At 45.7% G+C, this 20,837-nt stretch overlaps 2 protein-coding genes across 3 annotated transcripts; both read right to left on the reverse strand.

Annotated features, from left to right (window-relative positions):
• Window positions 1–542: 542 nt before the first annotated feature.
• rassf3 (Ras association domain family member 3) lies at window positions 543–17,690 on the reverse strand. The gene is made up of 7 exons (XM_088287458.1): window positions 16,896–17,690; window positions 13,951–14,093; window positions 3,875–3,982; window positions 2,949–3,140; window positions 2,781–2,868; window positions 2,334–2,449; window positions 543–2,104 (listed from the first exon to the last, which is right to left on the reverse strand). The coding sequence occupies exons 1-7, from the start codon at window positions 17,380–17,382 to the stop codon at window positions 1,952–1,954; spliced, it is 1,287 nt and encodes a 428-aa protein (XP_088143584.1). The 5' UTR covers window positions 17,383–17,690; the 3' UTR covers window positions 543–1,951.
• Window positions 17,691–17,843: 153 nt separating this feature from the next.
• On the reverse strand, window positions 17,844–20,497 carry LOC148341243 (uncharacterized). Of its 2 annotated transcripts, none has more exons than XM_088287469.1 (7): window positions 20,352–20,497; window positions 19,397–19,778; window positions 19,078–19,206; window positions 18,795–18,871; window positions 18,560–18,721; window positions 18,335–18,448; window positions 17,844–18,259 (listed from the first exon to the last, which is right to left on the reverse strand). In XM_088287469.1, exons 2-7 carry the CDS (start codon window positions 19,767–19,769, stop codon window positions 18,215–18,217), a joined length of 900 nt encoding a protein of 299 aa, XP_088143595.1. In that variant the 5' UTR covers window positions 19,770–19,778; window positions 20,352–20,497; the 3' UTR covers window positions 17,844–18,214. The 2 variants fall into 2 exon arrangements, with proteins under 2 accessions (XP_088143595.1, XP_088143589.1); XM_088287463.1 differs by having other exon boundaries at window positions 18,795–18,874.
• Between the last annotated feature and the right edge of the window lie 340 nt (window positions 20,498–20,837).

Genomic DNA, 20,837 nt, shown 5'->3' on the forward strand with positions numbered 1-20,837 from the left:
ATGAAAGGCTAAGGGGGGGGTGTTCCCAGTTGCTTTCGCCATAAAACTTAGCTGGCTTCTTGGGGTTGCACGTGTGAGGCCAAAGAGGGGCGGGGCTGTGAACAGAAAAAGGGTTCAAATGGGGCTCAAGAGGAGGACCTTCTTATAATAAAAACTCTTCAAAATAACGACAAACGTGATTTTATGATTTATTTCTTTTAAATGACATCTTAAATAGCTGCACAACTCTCCTCTACAGCGTAGGAGACCATTACAACAAAATACAATTTTCTATCTGCAGACAACAGAAAGGCACTGCTGAGGTTTTCTGACGGACTATAACTTCTGTCTTAAATATGGCTTAAAGGCTTCAAAGTCAGCGATATAATCAACGTCGATTAGAATCGGGATGACAAGTTGCGTGAAGTCATCTCACAACTGTTGAATATCCAGTTGCAACACAATAAAAACATGCATCAAACAGCCTTTGGATAACATGTTGTCATAGTAACACAATAACGACTGATTCAGTGTATACGCTCAAAATGGCTGCCTACAAAAGCCATCAAAACAAAAAAATGTTGAATTGATTAAAAAACAAAGAGCCAACATCACGCAAATAACCAACAAAAAATGACTAATCCGTCGTCCCTGAATTTAAGTAATTTAAAGTGCCCCCAAAAACAAAAATAAGTTTAAGTTGATACAACTGATGTCAAATTCAGCTTACGACAACACATTAACGTGTGATACGCGTTTCCATGGAGACGCTCGAATTAGGTATAAAAGCACACTAAGGCCAACATGCAAAAATTTGTTTTGCAAATTTAATTAACTTTCCAATATTTAAAAAATAATCGCCTAAATGCCCTATTTTTTTGGTCTTGCCTGTAACGAATTTCAAATTGTCGTAATGCCCTCTTTAGTTCTGCTTCCGCCCATTCGATGCTTCTGCGTAAACCCAGTGTTTAATAGACATATAAATCACTTAAATAAAACTCTACTCGATATATTCTGCATCTACTATTTTTTTTTGCACCAGGCAATACCACAAAATAATCTTTGGTTAATTCGCCCGTCTATAAGAATAGAAAAATAAACACAAATTTGAGTAATTGCTGCGTTTGTCCACTAGAAGGTGCTGTTTGACTAGAAATGCTGATGCGAGCGCCATGTGTACCACAGCACACGCATGTGTGTAAACTAGGGGGGGGACAAAAAAAACCCATCGAATAACACCCCCTCCCATGCTTTTACATTACTCACAAACAGTTGGGCGAAATTTCAGGATGAACATATAATGCAAAGGTAAAGGTTACAGCACATTCTTTTGCTTCAAACTAAAATTTCACTCAAAAGCGCAATATCACGCACATTTTGTGACAAATTTCTTCTCTTTCCTGTTCACCACAATTACTGTGCCATCTCACCCACGGAGAGGCGTGCAGCGGTGTTCCCCGCCAGATAAACGGCGGGCGCTTTAAATCAACGCTCGCTTGCCAGACGGGACAAAAGCGAGGGCGTCCCTAAATGCTATCAACCCGCCGCAGCCGCTTTTCATTCGTCTATTGCGTCACGTTTCTATTCTACTTCCTCTATTCCGCGTCGTCTACGTCCTGAATCTGCTCAATGCTTAGCGCAATCATCCCGAGGTCCGTTGACATTCCTAAGTGTTCTGTCAAATCCAACTTTCTCATCCGGCCAACTTAACTTCTCTTTGTTTTTCTCCTCTTCTCGGCTTTGATTGTTTCGCCGCCTCCGCTCAGCTAAAAAAAAAGAAGAAAAAAGCTCCAACCATATAAATTAATAAAACATATGTACAGACTGTAGTGAGGAAATTAAATAAGTCTTTTGAGAATTTCATGGCACACCAGTCTGAAAAGTCCAGATGCTTCTTCGTTGCCAAAAAAAAAAAATATAACGGCAAAAAATACAAGCCCCCTCCAGCGCTCCGGGGGTCGCTCTTCAAGTCTTACGGGGCTCCTCCCCGCACCTCCCGCAGCGCCTCCTTCAGTCTGTGGCGGTAGACGTCATAGCGCCGCAGCAGCGCCTCCTTCTGCTCATCCTCCTCCTTGTCCAGGATGCGGAGGAAGTTGCGCAGCTCCGGGATGGAGAAAGCGTCCCACTGACGATGCAACAGTCACAATATTAGGAACACCCGCGACAACGTGACATCTCAGGAGCAACAGCACTACCTTGAAGTTTAATTCTTTCCGCGACTTCATTCATTTGTGTGGAGCAATTGACGCTCACTTGAAAAGGTTTGTAATGGACTGCAGAAGGCGGCAAAGCACTTTTTTTGTACAAACAATTGCTAAAATGGGCATTGAATGCGAGGTGAGCGTGAGCGTTACCAAGACTTCCCCGGTTTGTTGCTCCCGCAGGACGAAGCCAAGCGTGTCGTCGTCGGGTCCCGCCACCAGACGGAGAAACAGCGGCTGCTCCCCGTCCGAAAGTTTGCACACGTACACTAAATGCACAAAAGCATACATTTTTGCTGGTTGTGAGCTGCTTTGTTTAACGACGACAATTTTCTGCAGCCGTCTAGACCATTTTTTTTTCTTAGCCACTAAAAGATCACGGGTAAAACCACCATCTTTTAATCTAGCGTTTCAAATTAATTCAACGTGAAGATCTGATTGGAACGGCCACCACGCCAGCTGTGGGTTATTTGTGTGCGTGTGTGTGGAAGGAAGCCCCACATCAGCCGGCATGTCAGCGCCAATGCATCAGATGTGCAGATAGACAGAGTCCCACGTACGCACCTACGCTTCAAAACACCCACACACCAAGTGTCTTACCCTGCTCCTCACGCCGATATCGTTTGTACAGGGCGTACTTTGCGGGGTTGTCTGCTACGGTGAATTTATTGAGCAGGGCCACAATCACCTGGACACATCAAAACAACAACTTTTGACGCTTTTGACTCTCGGCTTTGGAGGAAATCTCCCCGAGGTGATGTAGTGCACCTGTCTGACGGTGTTGTGCGAGCTGATGTGAAGGGTGTTGCTGACTCCTCGCGGCAGGTAGAAGGCCTCGCCCGCCGCCGCCGCCGCATCCCCGCCGCCCGCCGCCGGCGCCCTCCGGCCGGCTCGCACCGTCACCGGCCTCCTCAGGTCCATCTGGACCTTGATGAAGCCCGTGTACATGCCGCTGGAACCCTGAGCCCAACACAAAGGCGACAGCGGACCCGCTGACTCGAGTGCACGTGTGTGAGCGTGTGCGTGTCAAGGACAGATGGCCTCGGAGGGCCCCACGGCGTCGTCCTTTTAATCTCATTACTTCATTAGAGGCCTCGGGGGGGTTGCGTGTGCGCACATGCACACAACATGATCAACAGGATGTCAGATGGAACGGAGGGAGCACAAGATTGCACGGAAAGATGAAACGTGATGAATGAAACGACGCAGACGTGATGAGGCAACATCAACAATTGCTAGCTTGCCGTCTAATTTTGCTGCTGTTCGAATGTGTCGCGAGTACAAATTGTGAAAAATGTCAATGAAACTGCTTGATGGGCTTTTGCTGAGTTCTGTGCAAACATGTCAGTGGAAAGCAAAAGCGCGGCTGCAAAAGTGGTGTCAAGTTTGAAAGGCAGACGGACCCGACTGGAGCGGCGAGTGACAGCATACAGCAGCGATGTCACGGCGAGGGAATGTTAAGGTCCGCATGGAAAACAAGTCAAGATGAAGATGAAGATGAAGCGTGTCGGGTTGATCTAACAGTCGCGCGCACAGCACACGCATTTTCAAAAACAAATGACTTCATGCAAACACAAAAAGTCATTCACGATTCATACACGTGTGTGTGTGTGGGGGGGTGTGTCTGTGTCGGGGTGTGTGTGTGTGTGTGGGGGTGTGTCTGTGTCGGGGTGTGTGTGTGTGTGTGTTCTCACCAGGGTCATTTTGAGGTGGTCTTTGGTCAGCGTGTTGTACTGCTCGATCTTCTGCTTGATTTCCTCGCGGCTGAACTTTGTGCGCAGCTTGCTCTCCTTGTCCACATCCTGAGCACAAGCGCGAGTCAAACGGCGTCATCGGTCAGCAGCGACAAACGGCGCGCCGCGCTAACGGCGACAGCAGCAAAGCTCGGACTTTGGCCGCGTCCAAATACTTCTGTCCGCTTGAAGTTTCCTGACCTCGCTAACGAGTATACCGATTAGCTCATCAACTCATTTTACGCTTTGACTTTGGGTGTGGTGGTTTCAATCAGGAGGTCTGGCCTGGTGAGTGCCATGGGTGCCAGCGGATGAAAGTAGAGTTACCAGACATCCTCATATGTCATGCGGCGCATCCCTGCAGGACACGACAACGTGACACCACACAAATATTCTGCAGAGTGTTGCAAAATGCAACTTTCTGCTTTTCTGTCTTTGCGCGTGTGTCGTCTACGCTTACAAGGGCATTGCGCTGCTTTGCTCTATTAAAAACCACACGCAAGGACACACGCGCCCAGCAAGAGTGTGCTGGGAATGGCATCCTTATAAGGCGAAGACGCAGCTGGAGGAGCACACACACACACACACACACACACACACACTCACATCGTGCGTGTGTGTGTGAGTTGTTTTAATTGTTGACACACAGCAGCGTAGTTCAACTTTTCATTGGTTCACAAAAAACATAAAAGGCGCCTTTTAAAGCGTACGCCGGGACGGCTTCGGAACCGCAAGCGTCCGATAAGCAGATTAACGCAGCGGTTGGCGGAGTGGCGAGGGTTAAATGACAAGGAAGTGAGAAGACCCAAACAAACACGGCCGGCATTTCCACACAATGAGATGACGAAACTCGACGCCGTGGGCTGGAAGGAAGCGGTGGAAAAGTTTCACGTGTCCTCTTTCAAAGTAACGCGGACTTCGCTCATCACACGTCGCGCCGACACGATATTGCGGATTCTCAAGCAATCGTTTTTTTGTAGCGGCTCGAATGATTATCACTAAGTGACGTTAACCTGCATACGTGGTTTTGAATCATCAGACTTTTATTCGATTTAAATTTTACTTAAAAAAAAAAGCGTGAAGACACTTTAATAAGTTTGTTGTATGTCGTTTTAACAGAGGGCACAACCAACAACAAAAACTTTTTTTTTTTTAAAAAGTCAAAGCCTCCTTTGTCTGAAGGCAGTCGAGCGTCACGTGAGCTGACGGTCACGTTTTAATCTCACCAATGCTAACCTTGACTGCTGAATTCAGTTTGAAGGCTGGACGTCCTCTTATCTTCATACTCAACACACACACCTGCGGCATTCCGGCCTTTTATCTCCCCATCCACATGTAAACAGATGATGTCATCGCATGCTATGCTAAGCAAAGCCGCGCTGTGGGAAGACCAAACACGGAGACTTTGACCGAGTAAAATGTAACATTTACACAGCGCCCCACTTCGGACTTTGTTATTTATTTACATTTGTGTAAAAATGTCACTCCTCCTCCTCCGCCGCCTCCTACTTCCTGTTGCGTCCACAGGGGGGAAGTCAAGATGGACCACACCTTTCCACATTTCCTTTCCTCCATTATTAGGTGAACACACACACACGCAGTTGCTTCCATGTTTCCATTTGACAAACTAAGCAAAAAAAAATTACAAAAGGCCTGAAAGCAGACGTAAAAGGTGCCAACTTAAGTGCAGACCACAAAAGAAAAAATACAAGCGATGTGGTCAACTGTACTGACACAAACCCACCGCAGACTGCCGGACCACCCGGAAAAAAAAACGAGCTGAGGGGAGTGCGATGAAAGTAAAAAAAAAACACAAAAAAAAGTGAGGAAGTGGGGAGCAGCCCGAGCGGAATACGACACGGGTGGGCGAGAAAGGTAAACATCGAGACCACACTGAGGAAGACGCTCAGTTTAAGACAGCCAATGACAATGAAGGAAATGTTGCCAATTTCACTTCAACGCTCCAAACTCGGGCTGCAGCCATCAAAGACTTTTAGTTTCTAATCAAACAAAAATGCTGTTTGCTAAATAAAAAGAAATATATCAATAACCTCCCGGTAAGGAAAGTGAGCGGTGAGTGACGTGGGTGTCAGCAAATGAAGGAGTATTGTTCCTCTCGCGAGGCCATTGATGCGTCACGACAGACCGAACAATTAAATGACGGGCCGCAAGATGGCAGAAGGTTCATCATCAATTTGCAATGTCAAAATATTTTCCCGAGGTCGCCAAAGGTTGCGCAACGCCGCTTTACGACGACAATAGGATGGCGGGTGAGTCACGTGTGACGCAATCGCAGCAACAATGACGACGGCGCTAATGTCAGTCATCCAGCCGCGTGGAAAGCCCCTTTAACACGCCGCCACAAGTTAACCAACACACCAGCTGACTGATCCACAGGCAACATCATCATCATCATTATCGTCGTCGGATGACACACGGCATTCTGGGTCATTTGTCTCGCATGTCGGAGTCCTATCTCATGTCACCAAACGACCTGGTGAAGTTTTACTGTACTTTTTGGGCACAAAGACAAAAAAGGCCGACGCGAGTTTTTCGCTGTTGTCTATCTAATAATGTTGATTCACAGCCGTCGTGCTGTATCGTTCCTCATCGCGCTATGTCAGTGTTGCATAACGACAGATTAAAAAACAAAACAATGGCTCAACCTAAAAAGGTGCGGCATATTCGAAATAAAAAAATAAAACTGTTTAGAAAAGTAGATAGTTATAAAAGTGTTTCTTCGCATGTGCAATATTAGCACGTTGGGCTGCATTATCTGACATAATATAAAGACATAAAAAAAAAAAACAGATAACGCAGGCCGAGGTGGCAGCTTCTCAGTCGTGATGACCGAAGGTCATTTGAGAAGAGGAAAAAAAAAAAAAAAAAAAAAGAGGAAGCTTGAACCAAATACAAAGATGCTGCGATGCGTCCATGGCGCAGGCACGCAGACGCGCCGTCTGGCCGTCGCCCTTGCAGATGAAACGCGAGAAACGCGCACTCGGGCCTGCAGAGGAGATGCGGCCGATAACAAATGGTCGCCGCTCGCCTTCATGCCGGCGCAAAATGAGCACGGCGACTTCACAGAGTTTTCTGCAGGCCGAGCAACCGGCATCAAAGTCAACTCCCTCGACATCTTTACGACGCCACCGGGATGTTAATGATTTACGTACGCTTAACCTCGTCGACGAACGTTGACGCTTTAGTTTTGACAACTTCACATTAGGTTCTTTCTCGTTCACGGGGACTTTCTCTGTCGACTTTGGCGCTCGTCTGTTCGGAGAAAGCAGCAACTGGAAATGTTCTGGTTCTGAGCTTCTTTTATTTATTCATTCTTTTTTTTTTTTTTAGACATCAGCTGACTTTTGACTAGTTTGTGAGGCGCAAACTGACGACCTGAGGACAACCTTCCACGAAACACGCACATGCTGTATGCAAGCAAACTAAATTAAAATGCACAAACAAGCGGTTGAGATGTGCCAAAACACACTGACGAGTAGAACTACTATCAGGGGGGGAAAAAACTCAAACAACACACAGTTTGTGTGTGTGTGTCATGAACAGACGCATGAAGATAATCTAGCGACGCTCACACACAGAGAGCTGTCAGTCAGTGTGACATTTGCACACACAGACGTCTTTATACACGACGGTCGACAATGTGTGTGTTATTTGTAAGATTTTCTACATTTTGCGCTTTTTAAATGTGCCGTTTCTGTCGTTCAAGTCGCATTTCAGGAGCATTTTTTTCCCTCTTCTTTTAATGGCGTACGTGACGGTGACGTTTATTTGAAAGCGTTCTTTGTCTCCCAGCGTCTCTTCTTCTCCCGTCCGCTTTATTAAATGTCACACAAACCTCTGCCTTCACCCGGGCGACGCACTGATTAAAACTTGCAGATGGACAAGTTCACGCGTTTTGGAACATTGAACATTTCGGTGTGGAATTAAAGCATTCGGGGGGGCTGGAGGAGGGTCAAACGCAAAAAGAAATCATTCTAATCATAGATTTTTATTCCCCGCAATCATCAAACCTTGGGACCAGCCCAAGTCCTTTAAGTGAACAAACAACACACAAGAAGGCGAAGGCAGTCATTTCACACTGCCGACCCAACACATGTTCTCCGGGGTCCCCGCCCCCTCCGGGACTGTAATTAGTGTTGGCATGCAGGGCGGGGGGGACCGCCAAACAACGGCAGGCGTCCCGCTGCGGGCCCGAGGCCACATCTGAAGGGGGCGGCCGCCCGTGACTTCTCTCGGGGAGAAGTCTGTGTGCCGCATTGTGCATACACAAACACATATGAAAAGGTTTGTTTGGAACGAGGCATCATACATTTCACACACAGATACACAAATCAGTTTCCGTCACACCACTGAGAAGCAAAAAGTACGCAACAAATCAGTTGAGTCAACACAGTGCGTTCTGGGAATGCGTTGATGCATTTCCAACGCGAACTAACAGACCATGATCTGGAGGCTGTTCGCTTTTCTAGGACTTTACGAGCAAAAAGCAGAAAGAACTCCATTTAGTGTGGAGTGAGCTTCTGTCTGACTTAATAGGGTCAAGTCTGTGAAAAGTCGTCTCAACCGGGGGCAATATGACACTTGTGGCCACTAGACTTTCAAGTTAAACATGCATGGGGGGGGGGGGGGGGGGAGCCTCAAAACTGGTTGCTCAGCAAGTACTTGTCACTGTGCATTCCAAACAGCGTTGGACATTCTGTCCATGACGGACACATTAATGACGTTTGGGAGTATGTTGCAAAACAAAATATACATTGCTTAGAAAGCTGAGGGTCATCTAATAAATTCGTCATTAAAACGAATATGTTTTTATCAGTTGATTCCTCCATTACTAGATAGAGCGAGGAGGAAGGGAAAGAACAGGTGGATCATCCCTTGAAGTCCATTTAAAATGGTGACGTTTAAAGAGTGTCTTCACACGTCACGTCAGAACAATTTACACGGAGGTTGGCGAGGTGCACGTTCGCCTTTACCTTGCACTCTGTGACTTTGCCCAAAGGTTTCTTGAAAAAAGAAGTTCTGGCCGTGAAAAAGTATTCCTCGGAGTCGTCCTCCAAGCTGCTGTAGCCACTGCTCATGGTGCTATTCCACGTCATTGGCGAGGACAAACTTCTCTTCTCCAAATTGGCCGCATCAAACTACTTGTCGAAAGAAAAAAAAAAGTGGCCATTCATTTAAAAAACAAACCAAAAAGTAGACCGGCGCAGTTCAAGTGCTCGCTTAGGTCGACACTTGCTTGCTTCGGGATCATTTCCGCTTTTAAAGCCGCTCGCCTTCGTCTTCCTCCCCGCAGTCGCTCCGATCCGCCGGCGCGACTCATTTAACCGTCCCCATCTTTGAAAGAAAAGTGCCCCTGTTGGTTATTACACCAACATACATTCACCGGAGTTGACTTTGTCGACTTTTAAGTGGATATATACCTCGGGAAAGTAGTTGTCTCCGATCCGAGAAGAGCACATGAGCAGCTGACGCCGACTGTTAGTAACTGAACGCTAAAGAACGCATACAGTAAAACCACGCCCCCGAAGAGACCTCTTTGTAAACCAGCCAATGACAAACAAGTAGCCAAGTTCCGGCTGACACACGACGACTAACCAATCAGCGCTCGGATCGCTGTTGCATGCGTCACTACCAAGGAAGTAATTACAATTTTAACCCGTTTTACATTTTTTTGGCCTAATTTTTTATTGAAAACAACAATAAAAGAACTTTCATTCATATTCTATTAAGTTTATTTGCAGAATACTTTTTCCTCACTACCTCCTTAAAAATGAATTAATTTATTTCTCAGCAACCATTTAACCTACAGAAAAAAATAAAGAGTAGAAATGATCCCAGAGTCTACTAACTGCTGCATACAAATGTACTCACATCAAGTCTTTTATTTTTACAATCGTGAATAAAGAAATGCGTTTTAAAATGGGGGAAACATGAAAAGGGATCTTTAGCCATGACTAAGTGAAAATGAACCAGAGCAAAGGCCATAGGCGATGCAAAGTCTTCCTCGGAATCTGATCTATCTGGCGAGCTCAGTGTCACTCTGCATATTCACAACAAGGTCTTCAGGCACACACCGCAGAGAGGAATACGGTTACCCACATTCCTAAAATAAAAGGTCAGCAGCAGTTTGTCACAGCTGTGCGCGCTACTGCTGCATGTTAACACTTGCATGCACTCACTCACAGGAGGAGACAACAAAGTTTTTTTCGTGAATTGCTGACATTTCACGACAGTCTGCAGACTTCAAATGATGCCAGACTTGGGGCTTTTATCCAAATATGAAAAGAGCCCACACAGGTTCACCAAAAAGCCACAAAAACACAGGTTTAGCAAGTTTAGCTGCAGGACAAAATGTGCATATGCACTAAATCAGGCTGAACACACCAGCACCACCCGAGGAGATGTTTAGACAGACAAGCTTTCATTTAAAAAGCGCCAAAAATAAACGGGCTACAAAACGGGCAGCCAAGCCGCTATCCATCTTATTGTCTTTTAAACAAATCCAAAACACACAGGCACATGCACACAAAAGCTCATGTAGACGCTCACATGTGTGCGGACACACACACACACACACACACACACACACACACACCAGATAACCAGACCTTGCTTTTGACCTTTTGCAGAAGAAACAATTCTGATTTAGCTTCTGTCTTTACGTGTGTGCAGGAGTTTCTGAAAGGTGTGTGTCACGAGTGTGTGTGTGCCTGTAATTTAGAAGCTTGTGTGTGCCTTTTATTGTTGCTTTAAATGCAAATAATTAGCAGTAAGGGTGATTCACAACTCAACATCAAGACTCAAAAGTGTGGGAAAGAGCTTTAACAACCAAGTTCGGGAAAAAAAAATGTCTGAAAAAAAAAATCTGAATTTAACAAGAAAAAAAAGGCTCAAATAACCGACAAGAAAAAAGGCCTCAGGAGTTCGAAAGCCGATCTTCAAAGTGTGTGTGTGAGTGCGTGTGATGTTGACTTTGGTTGCACAGTTCATCCTGACAGGCAAAATTTGTGGTGCGGCGCGTTCAAAGTGCTGAGGAATGTCATCGTGATGAGGAACGCTGCCGTTACAGCCCCGATTCATGTGGCGGCGAAAATAAACACACACTCGAGCTGAAAACGGCAATTTAAAAAAAAAAAAGACATTTAATTAACATCGCGACATGTTCCGCCTCGCTTTGTGCAAAAGATCAACTTTATTTGATTAAACGATGCGAGTTTGACTTGTATGTAAATCAACCTGGATATTTTTTTTTTTTTGCGAACATTCCAAGTGACAAAGTTTGAGCTGAGCATATTTGCTAACGTCTAGCTTCATGCTAGCGCACGAGACAGGCCGACAACGAGCATCAATGGCGATTCAAACGCAAACGGTGCAGCAAAACATGTAGCCAGCGACCTTTTTACTTTCAAACTGAATTCTCCTTAATCCCCTCGCAAATGTCCCCTTTCGTGGGACTAATAAAGGTTTTCTTATCTTCACTTGTTTTGAATGTTATGATTGGCAGCAAATCCATAACTGATGTTTGACAAAACACACAAACACACGTACGCACAGCGAGTCTCAGGTCCCACCCTGATAGAGATCATTGTTTCTCTTTCGACCCCCCCTCACCCCCTAAACCGAGCAGGGAAAAAACAAAATCGCCGAGGTATGTTCTTTCCGACCAAAGTGGAGCAGCGAGGGGAATCCTGGCATGGAAGCCCGGTTGGGATGACCCACATGTCTGAGTGGAGCAGCAAACCAGCTGGCGACAGCCTCCACATCATCTGCCAGGAGATTACAGATTGGCGGATAAACCAGGAGCCAGCCGGGGGTGCGGCCCAAAAAAAAACGCGGGTGCGAGCCCGCCAGCCACCGCCGCAAAAATCAACAACGCGTCTCGTCGGGAACACGATATTCAAACTAATAAAAGGTTGTCACACTTAAAAGAAGTTAGCATTTGCGGGAACCACAAAATTGGAATTGGACATGAAAGAGCTTCTTGTACATAAATTGAAGTTATGCTGAACTGTTTTTAGGATTCTAGAAGGGCTGCTAGGAAAGAAATATCTCCTTGAACCTAAAAGGTTTGATCACAAAAATGATGCTCCAAGTTAAAAAAAATGCCGCCATGGAGTCGAGATACGTCTGCTGTCAAAACGCACAAAAGGGGGAAGCTTTGTCTGTCCTGACCCGCATGCGACCCGCTTAATCCTCAAAGATTATTCCTCAGCGTCTACCATAATTCATTCATTCTGACACACACACGCACGCACGCGCGCACGCACACACACGGGACAAGACAACAATGCATGCACACAGCCCGGCGAGTTCCATTGTGACATATTTGGTGCGTGGCGGACATGTTGTTGCACGTCGCACGGCGTTGAACATCATTTCTCTCCATGAATCTTATCCGTCCAAACACAAACGGTGCCTGATGACACAAAAGAGAAGTCCAAACAAGACTTTCATTGACGCGCTGCTCCTTCCGTTTTGAAAGCATTCGATGAAAAGTCACCGGATGATTTTTGAATATTTAAATTCAACGGATGCAAACTTCCAGTTTGCACTTCACATCACATCTTAAAGTGAAATTGTAATTAGTCCAAAGTTGATGCGCGTAGGTGCTGATCAGCAAAGTCGGACAAGCCACGTGGATGTCACGCACACGCACACACAACGTGCACTCTGTTTGCACTCGCTTCGCATCATTTAGTCATTGGAGCAAATCCAATCAAGTTGTTGACTTTGTGAACAAATTAACCTCTAATGATTCCCGCATGCCTGTCATGTTGCTAAATTTGGAAAGCAGGAACAGAGCTCAATAAAATCGCAAACACACAAATATATATTGCAATATGACCGTAATAGAGGCGTTCACCTTTGACCTTTCCGATACAAAACCCCCTCATCATCATTATAGGCCTGCTCCAAAGTTGAGCGTAAGCAACAAGTTCAAACGGACGCTCCCAAAATTCCAGAGGCATCGCGTGGGAGACACCTCTCTCACCTTTGACCTCTCAAATCAATCGATTCCTCAGTTGCCAAAGCAACGCAGACGGCATGAGAACGTGACACACCTTTTAGTGTGAGCGGTGTATTTCGACAGAAAAAGGAACTCGGAACGTTGTGTAACGCCTCAAGCAAGGTAACACAAACCAGAAGCACACACGTAGGCCTTCCAGGAATCACACTCACACACACACACACACACACACACACACGCACACCCCCCCCCACACACACAGGCCATTCTTAAAGACTGACACATAAAGGGGTGTGTGAGCTCTAACAGCGGGAGTCAAATGTTTCACACAGACGAACTACACTTTCACGCTTGTGCACTCACGATATTGGTTTGACAAAAAAAAATGAAGCTTGAAAAACGACAATTTGATTTCTTATTTCAAATAAATACTGAATAGATTTATTTTAAAAATATTTTCTTTCATTATTTCCCCATTAATATATTTTTTTTCTTTTTTTTTCTTTAAATAAAAAAAGAAATCACGGGGTCCAACGTACTGCATGTGAATGGATCGCCCTCGTGTGGCTTCATATGGCATTACATCAATGAAGGACAAAACCAAATAGACGCCCCTCTCTCTATATTTTCTGGGTCTTATTTTCCAATCTTATTTTTCCAATCAACCTAAAATAAAAAATAATGATAATACAAAAAGAAAGAACTTTGAACCTAAAGTGAGCCAGGCAGATCCACAATTGAAAGATTACACGCACACACGCGCACACACAAACGTGTCCAGTCTTGTCCATCTAATGTCTGCCAATAGATTCCACAAGATGGCACTATTTTTGTTGTTTAATTGAAACTCCTCGACTCACTTCATAGTAGTTCCAAAAGATGGTTGTAAAGTAATGTTATATAAAAATATAAATAAATAAATAATAAAAATAAATAAAAATTTAAATCATAGAGCAGGTGAACTGCGAATATGAAGCATTTGCCAGAGTGTGTGAGTTTTCCTAAAGTGAGTTAGTTGAACTCACACACAAAACGGGTGCCCACTCACATGTGATGCTGGCGTGTGGTTGCCGTTGTTGTTCAGCTGGTCCTGAGTGACGGGCACCATCGGCGGCGCCACCGCCGCCGCCGCGGGGTGACAGTCGAGGCTCACTCGGCTTCGACAGGCGGCGTGGCACGCGTACTTGCAGCCTGAAAACGGCAGATTGCAATCAATCACTCAGATAAAATCATTTGAAAAAGAAAAATCTTCCTCTTTGAGTGTGTAACACCACTTGGACAAGTTATGCAAATTTAAATAAAAAACATACAACTTCCAATTGTTTTGATGGTGGGCCGATTTCTGTTTCCAACATGGCCGCCACATGCGCAGGCTGCCTCGTCGGCAGATGAGGCCGCATGTGCACATCAGGCAAGCGCGATCCTACCTGCTTTTGGCACCTGTCGTCCATCTGTGAGGCTGCACAAGGCGCCTCCCATTTCCCACCTCCGCCAATCAATTACGTCCTCGAGGTCGCTCGCTCGCTCCCAAGCGTCAATCCGCATTAAGGGTTCTGCCATTGGCATCCACTGTCGCCACACGCGCACACGCACGCGGCGCCACTGTGAAGTTTTGCCGAGTGGGCAGTTTGCGTGGGGAGCGCTGAGTCATGCTTTCTGGCCAGGCCGGCTGACGTCTCCTGTTATGACTGGCGGGAGTCTGTCGGATTTCACGCACCAAGCGGCGGGCCTTGATTACCCCCCTCGCCCCCGCCTCCATATTGGACGGAGGTCATTTTCATTCCGAAAGCTGTTGCGATGCGTGGCAGAGCGACACAAAACGAGGTTAAAAGGTCGTCCATTTTGCAGCAGGACTCTAATCAGTTTTGTGTTTGAGGAAGGAGGGAGCGAGGGAACCTCGAGGGGTCAACTCCGGCCTTCACCGCTCCGACAAAGCGAGAATAGCAAAATTTAGGGCCGTTTCCAGGGATCATTGCTGCCAACAAATGTTTAAAATTTCAGCCAGTTTCACTTTGCAACAAGAAATTTTCTTCGCACGTCTATCACAGGAAGACCCACAAAATCGTCTCAAGAAGCCAAAAGACACAAGAAGTCAAGCAAGCATGCTGGTTTTGGGGGCTGCATTACGCCGGAAACTCACCAGAGTTCTGCCACAGCAACGTGACCTCCAGTCGACCTGAGCGCCTCATGGTGGCGGGAAAACGCAAGAAAAATCCCGATATTCTCCGGAAAGTTCGACCAAAATTTTTGACGACACCCATCACGCCGCCCTGCCGGAGGCTCCTCTGCTACGCCACGAAAACTTGGAGCAAGCACCACTGCCATCCATGATGCTGCGCGTGTGTGTCGCAGTCGACGGCGGCACCACCCACCCAACACACACACACACACACACACCGACCCCCGTCTGTGAGGGTCAGCTGCTTCCCCTTGTTTGTTCAGCCATTGTGACACTTGGGCTCCACAAAACACACACACACACACACGCACACACACACATATTGTGGGACAGCCACGGTTTCTCACACACACTCAGAATTCGACATCCTCGTGGACGGCAGGAACCCCGAGGGACCTTAACCCCACAACTTGGACCTTTAGGACGATCGTTGTGTCTTCAAACCACGGGAACTGCTGTTTAAAAGCTGCGCTAGCGTAATTTATGGGGGCTATAAGAAGACCCTACAAGGGGGGGGTACGAGAGGTTCGGGAACTATTGGGCTAGCAAAGGTTCCTGGAACTTTAATTGGAAATGCAGAGAGGACCAGGTTCGTCGGTGAAAAGCAAAAATCTGCCAGCAATTGAAGCCCCACCAAAACGTTGCCTGTAAATGCCTCACAAATGGCGCCAGAGCACTGCTTTTTGCCAATATGAACGTCTTCAATTCACTTGCACATTTAGTCCCTTGGCACAAAGATGCCACAAGAGGGCGGCAAAGCACTATTTTGTCTAAATGAAGCTTCACAACTCATTTGAACATAGTTCAGAGGCACTAAGATGCCACTAGATGGCATCAAAGCACAAAGATTGCGCAAATGAAGCGCATCAACTGACTTCATCATAGTTCCTTGGCCCCAATGCTACAAAAGTGCGCAAATGATATTTCTTTCGACAGCCTGAGCATAAAAAAAAGAAGAGCTTGAAAGGAAATCTGGAATGTTTCAATCATCTCAAGCGTTTGTTAATAAGTGAACAATTTGGAAAACGTTGACACGCTCGTGTTGAACCAAGCGACGCTTTTTGAGTCGCTTCAAGGTCGCGGAATGTAAACAAGATTGAGTCGGGTTTGAGGAATTTTCGGTCAGGCTCGCTTTCCTTTCGGACGGGAGCCGGTCGGCCCACATGCCGACGACATTCCGTGTCTGCAGTCACGACAAATCGTTGACGGAATTCTTTTGCAAGTCGATGACGGAAGAATGGAAAGAAAAATGCCTTCTGTAGTTGTCATTAAGTTGTATGACAATCATAATAAAAAAATAACTTACATTTAACCCTTTTGGTCAACTTTTTTGGTTTGTTTTCCCTTTGGTCACGAACAAGCTGACATTTTTAAGATTATTTTTGGTGTCTTGCTTCTTTTACTCGAGATTTTAACCAACATCTGTTCTTGTAATTACCATCAAATAATATCATTATCATCATGTGCACAAAAACGGTACAGTTGCTAAAATTGCCACTTGCTAAAATTAAAACTACATCATTCATTTAGCCATAAAACGCCTATTTGGAAACGAAGAACGAACTTGCTCCCTTTTAGCAGAAATGTCCCTTTAAGCCTATTTATATCGAAAACCTGCGTGAATTTTAATCTTTGTTGCAGAATATTTAGAAATATGAATTGACCCTGATCGTCAATTTCAATCCAATGAAAAGCGAAGAATAAATGGATTTCAATCAGCCAGACGTGGTTGTGAAAGTCTAAATTTGTCCAATTTAACGCAACTAGTCAAAGTCTTTTTGTGTGCGCGTGCGTGTGGAAGTGTCACTGCTGACCTGCACAGGTGAGCCCCTTCTGGAAGATGTATTTGCAGCACACGTCGCACCAGGTGCCCTCCCCGCCAGGTGCGAAGCTGTGGCCCTCTCCGGACTCCTCTTTCACCCGGGGGTCCTTCTCCCCGGGGGTGAAGATGGTCCTGACGTCCGGGGGTTTGAATCCTTTCTTCCGGCTGCGGGGAGGCCCCCCAGCGTGACCTTCCTCCGGGTCGTTGTTCCTCCGCTCCGGGCTCCGCGGGGCTTTGCCGCTCCACGCCGCTTCAAGGCTCTCCAGACTGGGCGGCTGAGGGGACAGATGTCGCCGGACCACTTTGACCATCGCGCCCTTGTTTCCCTTCGGGTAGCGCAGCCTGGCGCCCGGTGGCGGCGACGTTTGCCCCGCAGAGTCGCTCGGTGTCAGCGGGGATCGGTTGGCGTGAAGTCCGGGCAGCGGAAGGAGGTCAGGCGTAGGGATCTGCTTGCGACCCCCGTGGTGGATCACCTTCATGGTCGCAGGCGTCGTGAAGCAGGCGACTGGCCGCTCGGGTTTCCTGGTCGGCGAGCAGGTTGAGGGAGTCGTGCGGCTCAGAACGGGTTGGATCTCATTTCACAGGCGGCCGCGGCAGAGCGGCCAAACCAACTCCGCTCGCTTGAATAAATGTTCATTTCAAGAAAAGACACGCAAATTAAAACACGTGCTAACTTCTACGAGTTTAATTAATAAATAACTACATTCGTGGAACTCGAGTCTTCAATTCGGCATTCATGACATCCACTGTAAAGGTCTACGGTTGAGCGTTCACACTGAAAGTTGCCTGTTGCGACACAATACTGCCGTAATTTTCTTGACCACACGAGGGCGCTGTTTGTCAAGTCTTCAAATGACGCCGCGCACAATTTGTCCTAAAATATAAAATATAAAAACATCTAGTGACTTCAAACACCAACAAATCAGACTGGACAGCTTCATATGTGAAAAATAATTAAATTAATTCATTTTTATTTCAGTTTTTCTTTGCTCAGTGAACATTTTCTTTCTCACAAGATAGCAGCAGTGCGTACCTCACACCACTATGAAAATAGAATAAACTATTTTAGGCAAAAGTCATCATGCTGACAAATATTTTTTTCTCTCATTTCATCACCTGTGTGCCCTTAACATACATTGCACACAAAAAAGTGTGTGCACTTCATCCTGAAATCGAATGACTTTTTCTGAGTCATGGATGTTAGATGCCACTTCAAGTTGTGTAAAGTTCCCATCCAAAGAACACAAGAATGTCGACGTTGCGTCTCGCCATCGAGTGCGAGCAAAACATTCAGGCATTCGATTGCGGCTATCACTGGACATCGTCATCATCATCGTCGTCGTTGAACACCGCCTCCTGTAACAAACGACATAGCTTAATCGCTTTTAAGAGATTTTATCAGAAGCACATAAAAAGCCAAGTGTGACTTACGTAACCGCCTTGCTGCTTGGCCCAGGAGGAGAAGTGATTCTGCAAGTAGGTGGCGCTGAAGCCCAGTAGGCGGTTCGTGGGCAGCGTGTCTGCGGCGGACAGACGGCTAGTCACCTGTGAGCAACAACAAATGATTCTGAAAACATTTTTGATCAAATGAACCCCCGTTTGTTGTGGGATGGGAGCTTAAATCCACGATATAGAGAGAGCGTGCAAAGATTTCACCTCGCACGCGACTGCCATTTGAGTCTTAGGCGACGTCTGTGGTCCCGGCGCTTCTGGGTCGGCGTTGTAGAGCCCCATCCTCTTCAGCAGCGTCTTCATCAACCGCTCGAAGAAGCCATAGTTCCAGAAAAGCTGCATGGAACTTAAAGCTTCCTGCAAGTCCTGCGGCGGAGAGCAGATGAAAACACTCAAGAGCGGAAAGGAGAATTGCAAGAAACACCGGACGGAGACTCACCTTTGTCACCTTCTCGTTGAAATTGTCTCCACACTCCCTCAGCAGGAGACCAATCAGCTTCTCCACGTTGGCGTCCTCTTCTGGAGAAAAAACACATCAGTTTCCAATTAAGTTGAATATGGAACTTGTTCAAGATTAAGGTTGGAAACTTTATAAGGGAAATAACAGGAATTTAGCTTGCTTTGTCCAATTTTTAACCACAAACCGTGTTTTGGTGAAAGCAACCCAAGTCCTCTTGCCGATTGACTAAAGAACGGAAAACGCTAGAAACAATCTTTGCCACCTTCATTGGGCGAATCAGACTCCAGTTCTGGGGGTATGAAAGGGATTTCGTCTGCGATCGCGGTCAGCCTGCTCGCCAACTCGTCCATCTCCTCCACCTCCTCGGACTCGTTCAGACTCTCGGGAGAAGCTTTGTACATACAACACAAAAAAAAAGCGTCCAATATTTATTGATTCATCAATGATTTCTCCATGGAGCTTGATGCTGGATATGTTGGCTGTTTTGGTGTGGAAATAAAGGAAATAGACTGGCTGCCGCAGTCTAGTTTGCTTATTGTCACAAGAAGTACGCATCCAAATTGGGATTGTTGGTTCCTTACCGCTTCTACCAAAACCTTGTTGGGTAACGACATCATCTCCCTCAGCCACTGTTTGACGTTGTCCCGTCTGGGGCTTGATGCATATCAAAATGCTCGGCAGAATTTTCCACTTTTTCTTCTTCTTGGTCTTTTTCGGCGGGGCTTTTTCTTGGCTCTCGTCCGGCAGCAAACACGTGTTAGTTGAGTCTGCACCGCCGTCCTCGACGGATGACTGGCTCTTTTTCTCCCGCCGGCGCCGCCGTCTGCACTTGGTGTATGCCATCAGGAGGCGAAACTCCAGCATGTTTTGGAGGTCGTCTGCGTCTGAGGTAGGCCCGCTGAGGTCATCGTGGTTGGCGAAGGGGTCGTGAATTTCAATGTGTCCGTTCGCCATGTTGCTTTGCTACAAAGGAACACAAAACTAGCTTTTACACAAAACAAAGAAAAATAATAGAATGTAATACACTGCAAGTGAAGTTTAAATAGCAATCAATTCCTCCCCAATTAGTTTTAGTGTGTTGTCTCCCTCTAGTGGCCCGCAAATGCAACAACACTTCTCGAGGTCATAAACGCCGTCTTGTGACTTCCCCGAAACCACATCTCCGTCACCAAAGAAGCGATTTAAACACCGAAACAAACCCGAATTGATAGTTTTATGAGAGTATGACAAAAGATATAATTGTACACTACAATAAAGAATTTATTTAAATGGCTAAACCGAATTATAACAATCAACCCATTGTTAGATTGACTTAACTTGTGAAACAAAATCATCGATATCGTCAAGAAGTTAGAATGTGGGTAAAAAATAAGGTTTAAAAACTAAAAGAGTTTAAAGTATAAAATACATTTATTCACATGGCAACGGGTAGGAAAACATTTGACAAGTACGCGCACAATCACGAGCCATAGTTATTTTCAGTAAACGTTGTGCAACATAAATGTTCAAAGGTAAAAAAATAAACGATTTACTTACAGAATAATGAAGAGGTTTTTATAAATCGGCAAACAAGACACCTTCCAAGCGGCTGGCTTCTTTGTCCTCACTTCCGCTTTCAGGAACGTGTTACTCCAAAAGTGCTGTGCGTGCTACGTCATGGGAACGTCATGACGTAGCACACACCAGCTCTTCCACCGCTCGAAGGTAACTTCAAATTAATTTAAAGCCAAAAACTTGTATTTACTTTGCCATTTAAAAAATCTGTCTATTATTTGAAATGTAAATTTATATATATATATATATATATATATATATATATATATATATATATATATATATATATATATATATATATATATATATATATAAATATATAAATATATATATATGTATATTAAAAAATCGTACAGTGTCAAAGTCCTTGGAAATTCCCTGTCGTGATTCATGAAGTTGTGTACGGCATCAAAGGTAATTGTGCTCTCATTCTTTCGCTTTCGAAATCAAAAACTTGAAAAATGCTGC

Source organism: Idiotropiscis lumnitzeri, chromosome 2, assembly GCF_059441095.1.
Source record: "Idiotropiscis lumnitzeri isolate Australia: NSW breed Sydney's pygmy pipehorse chromosome 2, RoL_Ilum_1.0, whole genome shotgun sequence".
Taxonomy (NCBI): Eukaryota; Metazoa; Chordata; class Actinopteri; order Syngnathiformes; family Syngnathidae; genus Idiotropiscis; species Idiotropiscis lumnitzeri.

What these genes read in the sequence shown, in the direction of transcription:
- rassf3 (XM_088287458.1), bottom strand. Translation starts at nt 17,382, where the DNA reads ATGAAGGTGATCCACCACGGGGGTCGCAAGCAGATCCCTACGCCTGAC. An exon ending in GAAGGGGCTCACCTGTGCAG is followed by an intron (nt 14,094 to 16,895) that starts GTCAGCAGTGAC and finishes TGCCGTTTTCAG; the next exon opens with GCTGCAAGTACGCGTGCCAC. An exon ending in ATATCGGCGTGAGGAGCAGG is followed by an intron (nt 2,450 to 2,780) that starts GTAAGACACTTG and finishes TTGTGCATTTAG; the next exon opens with TGTACGTGTGCAAACTTTCG.
- LOC148341243 (XM_088287463.1), bottom strand. Translation starts at nt 19,769, where the DNA reads ATGGCGAACGGACACATTGAAATTCACGACCCCTTCGCCAACCACGAT. An exon ending in TCAACGAGAAGGTGACAAAG is followed by an intron (nt 18,722 to 18,794) that starts GTGAGTCTCCGT and finishes TCTCCGCCGCAG; the next exon opens with GACTTGCAGGAAGCTTTAAG. An exon ending in CCAAGCAGCAAGGCGGTTAC is followed by an intron (nt 18,260 to 18,334) that starts GTAAGTCACACT and finishes CGTTTGTTACAG; the next exon opens with GAGGCGGTGTTCAACGACGA.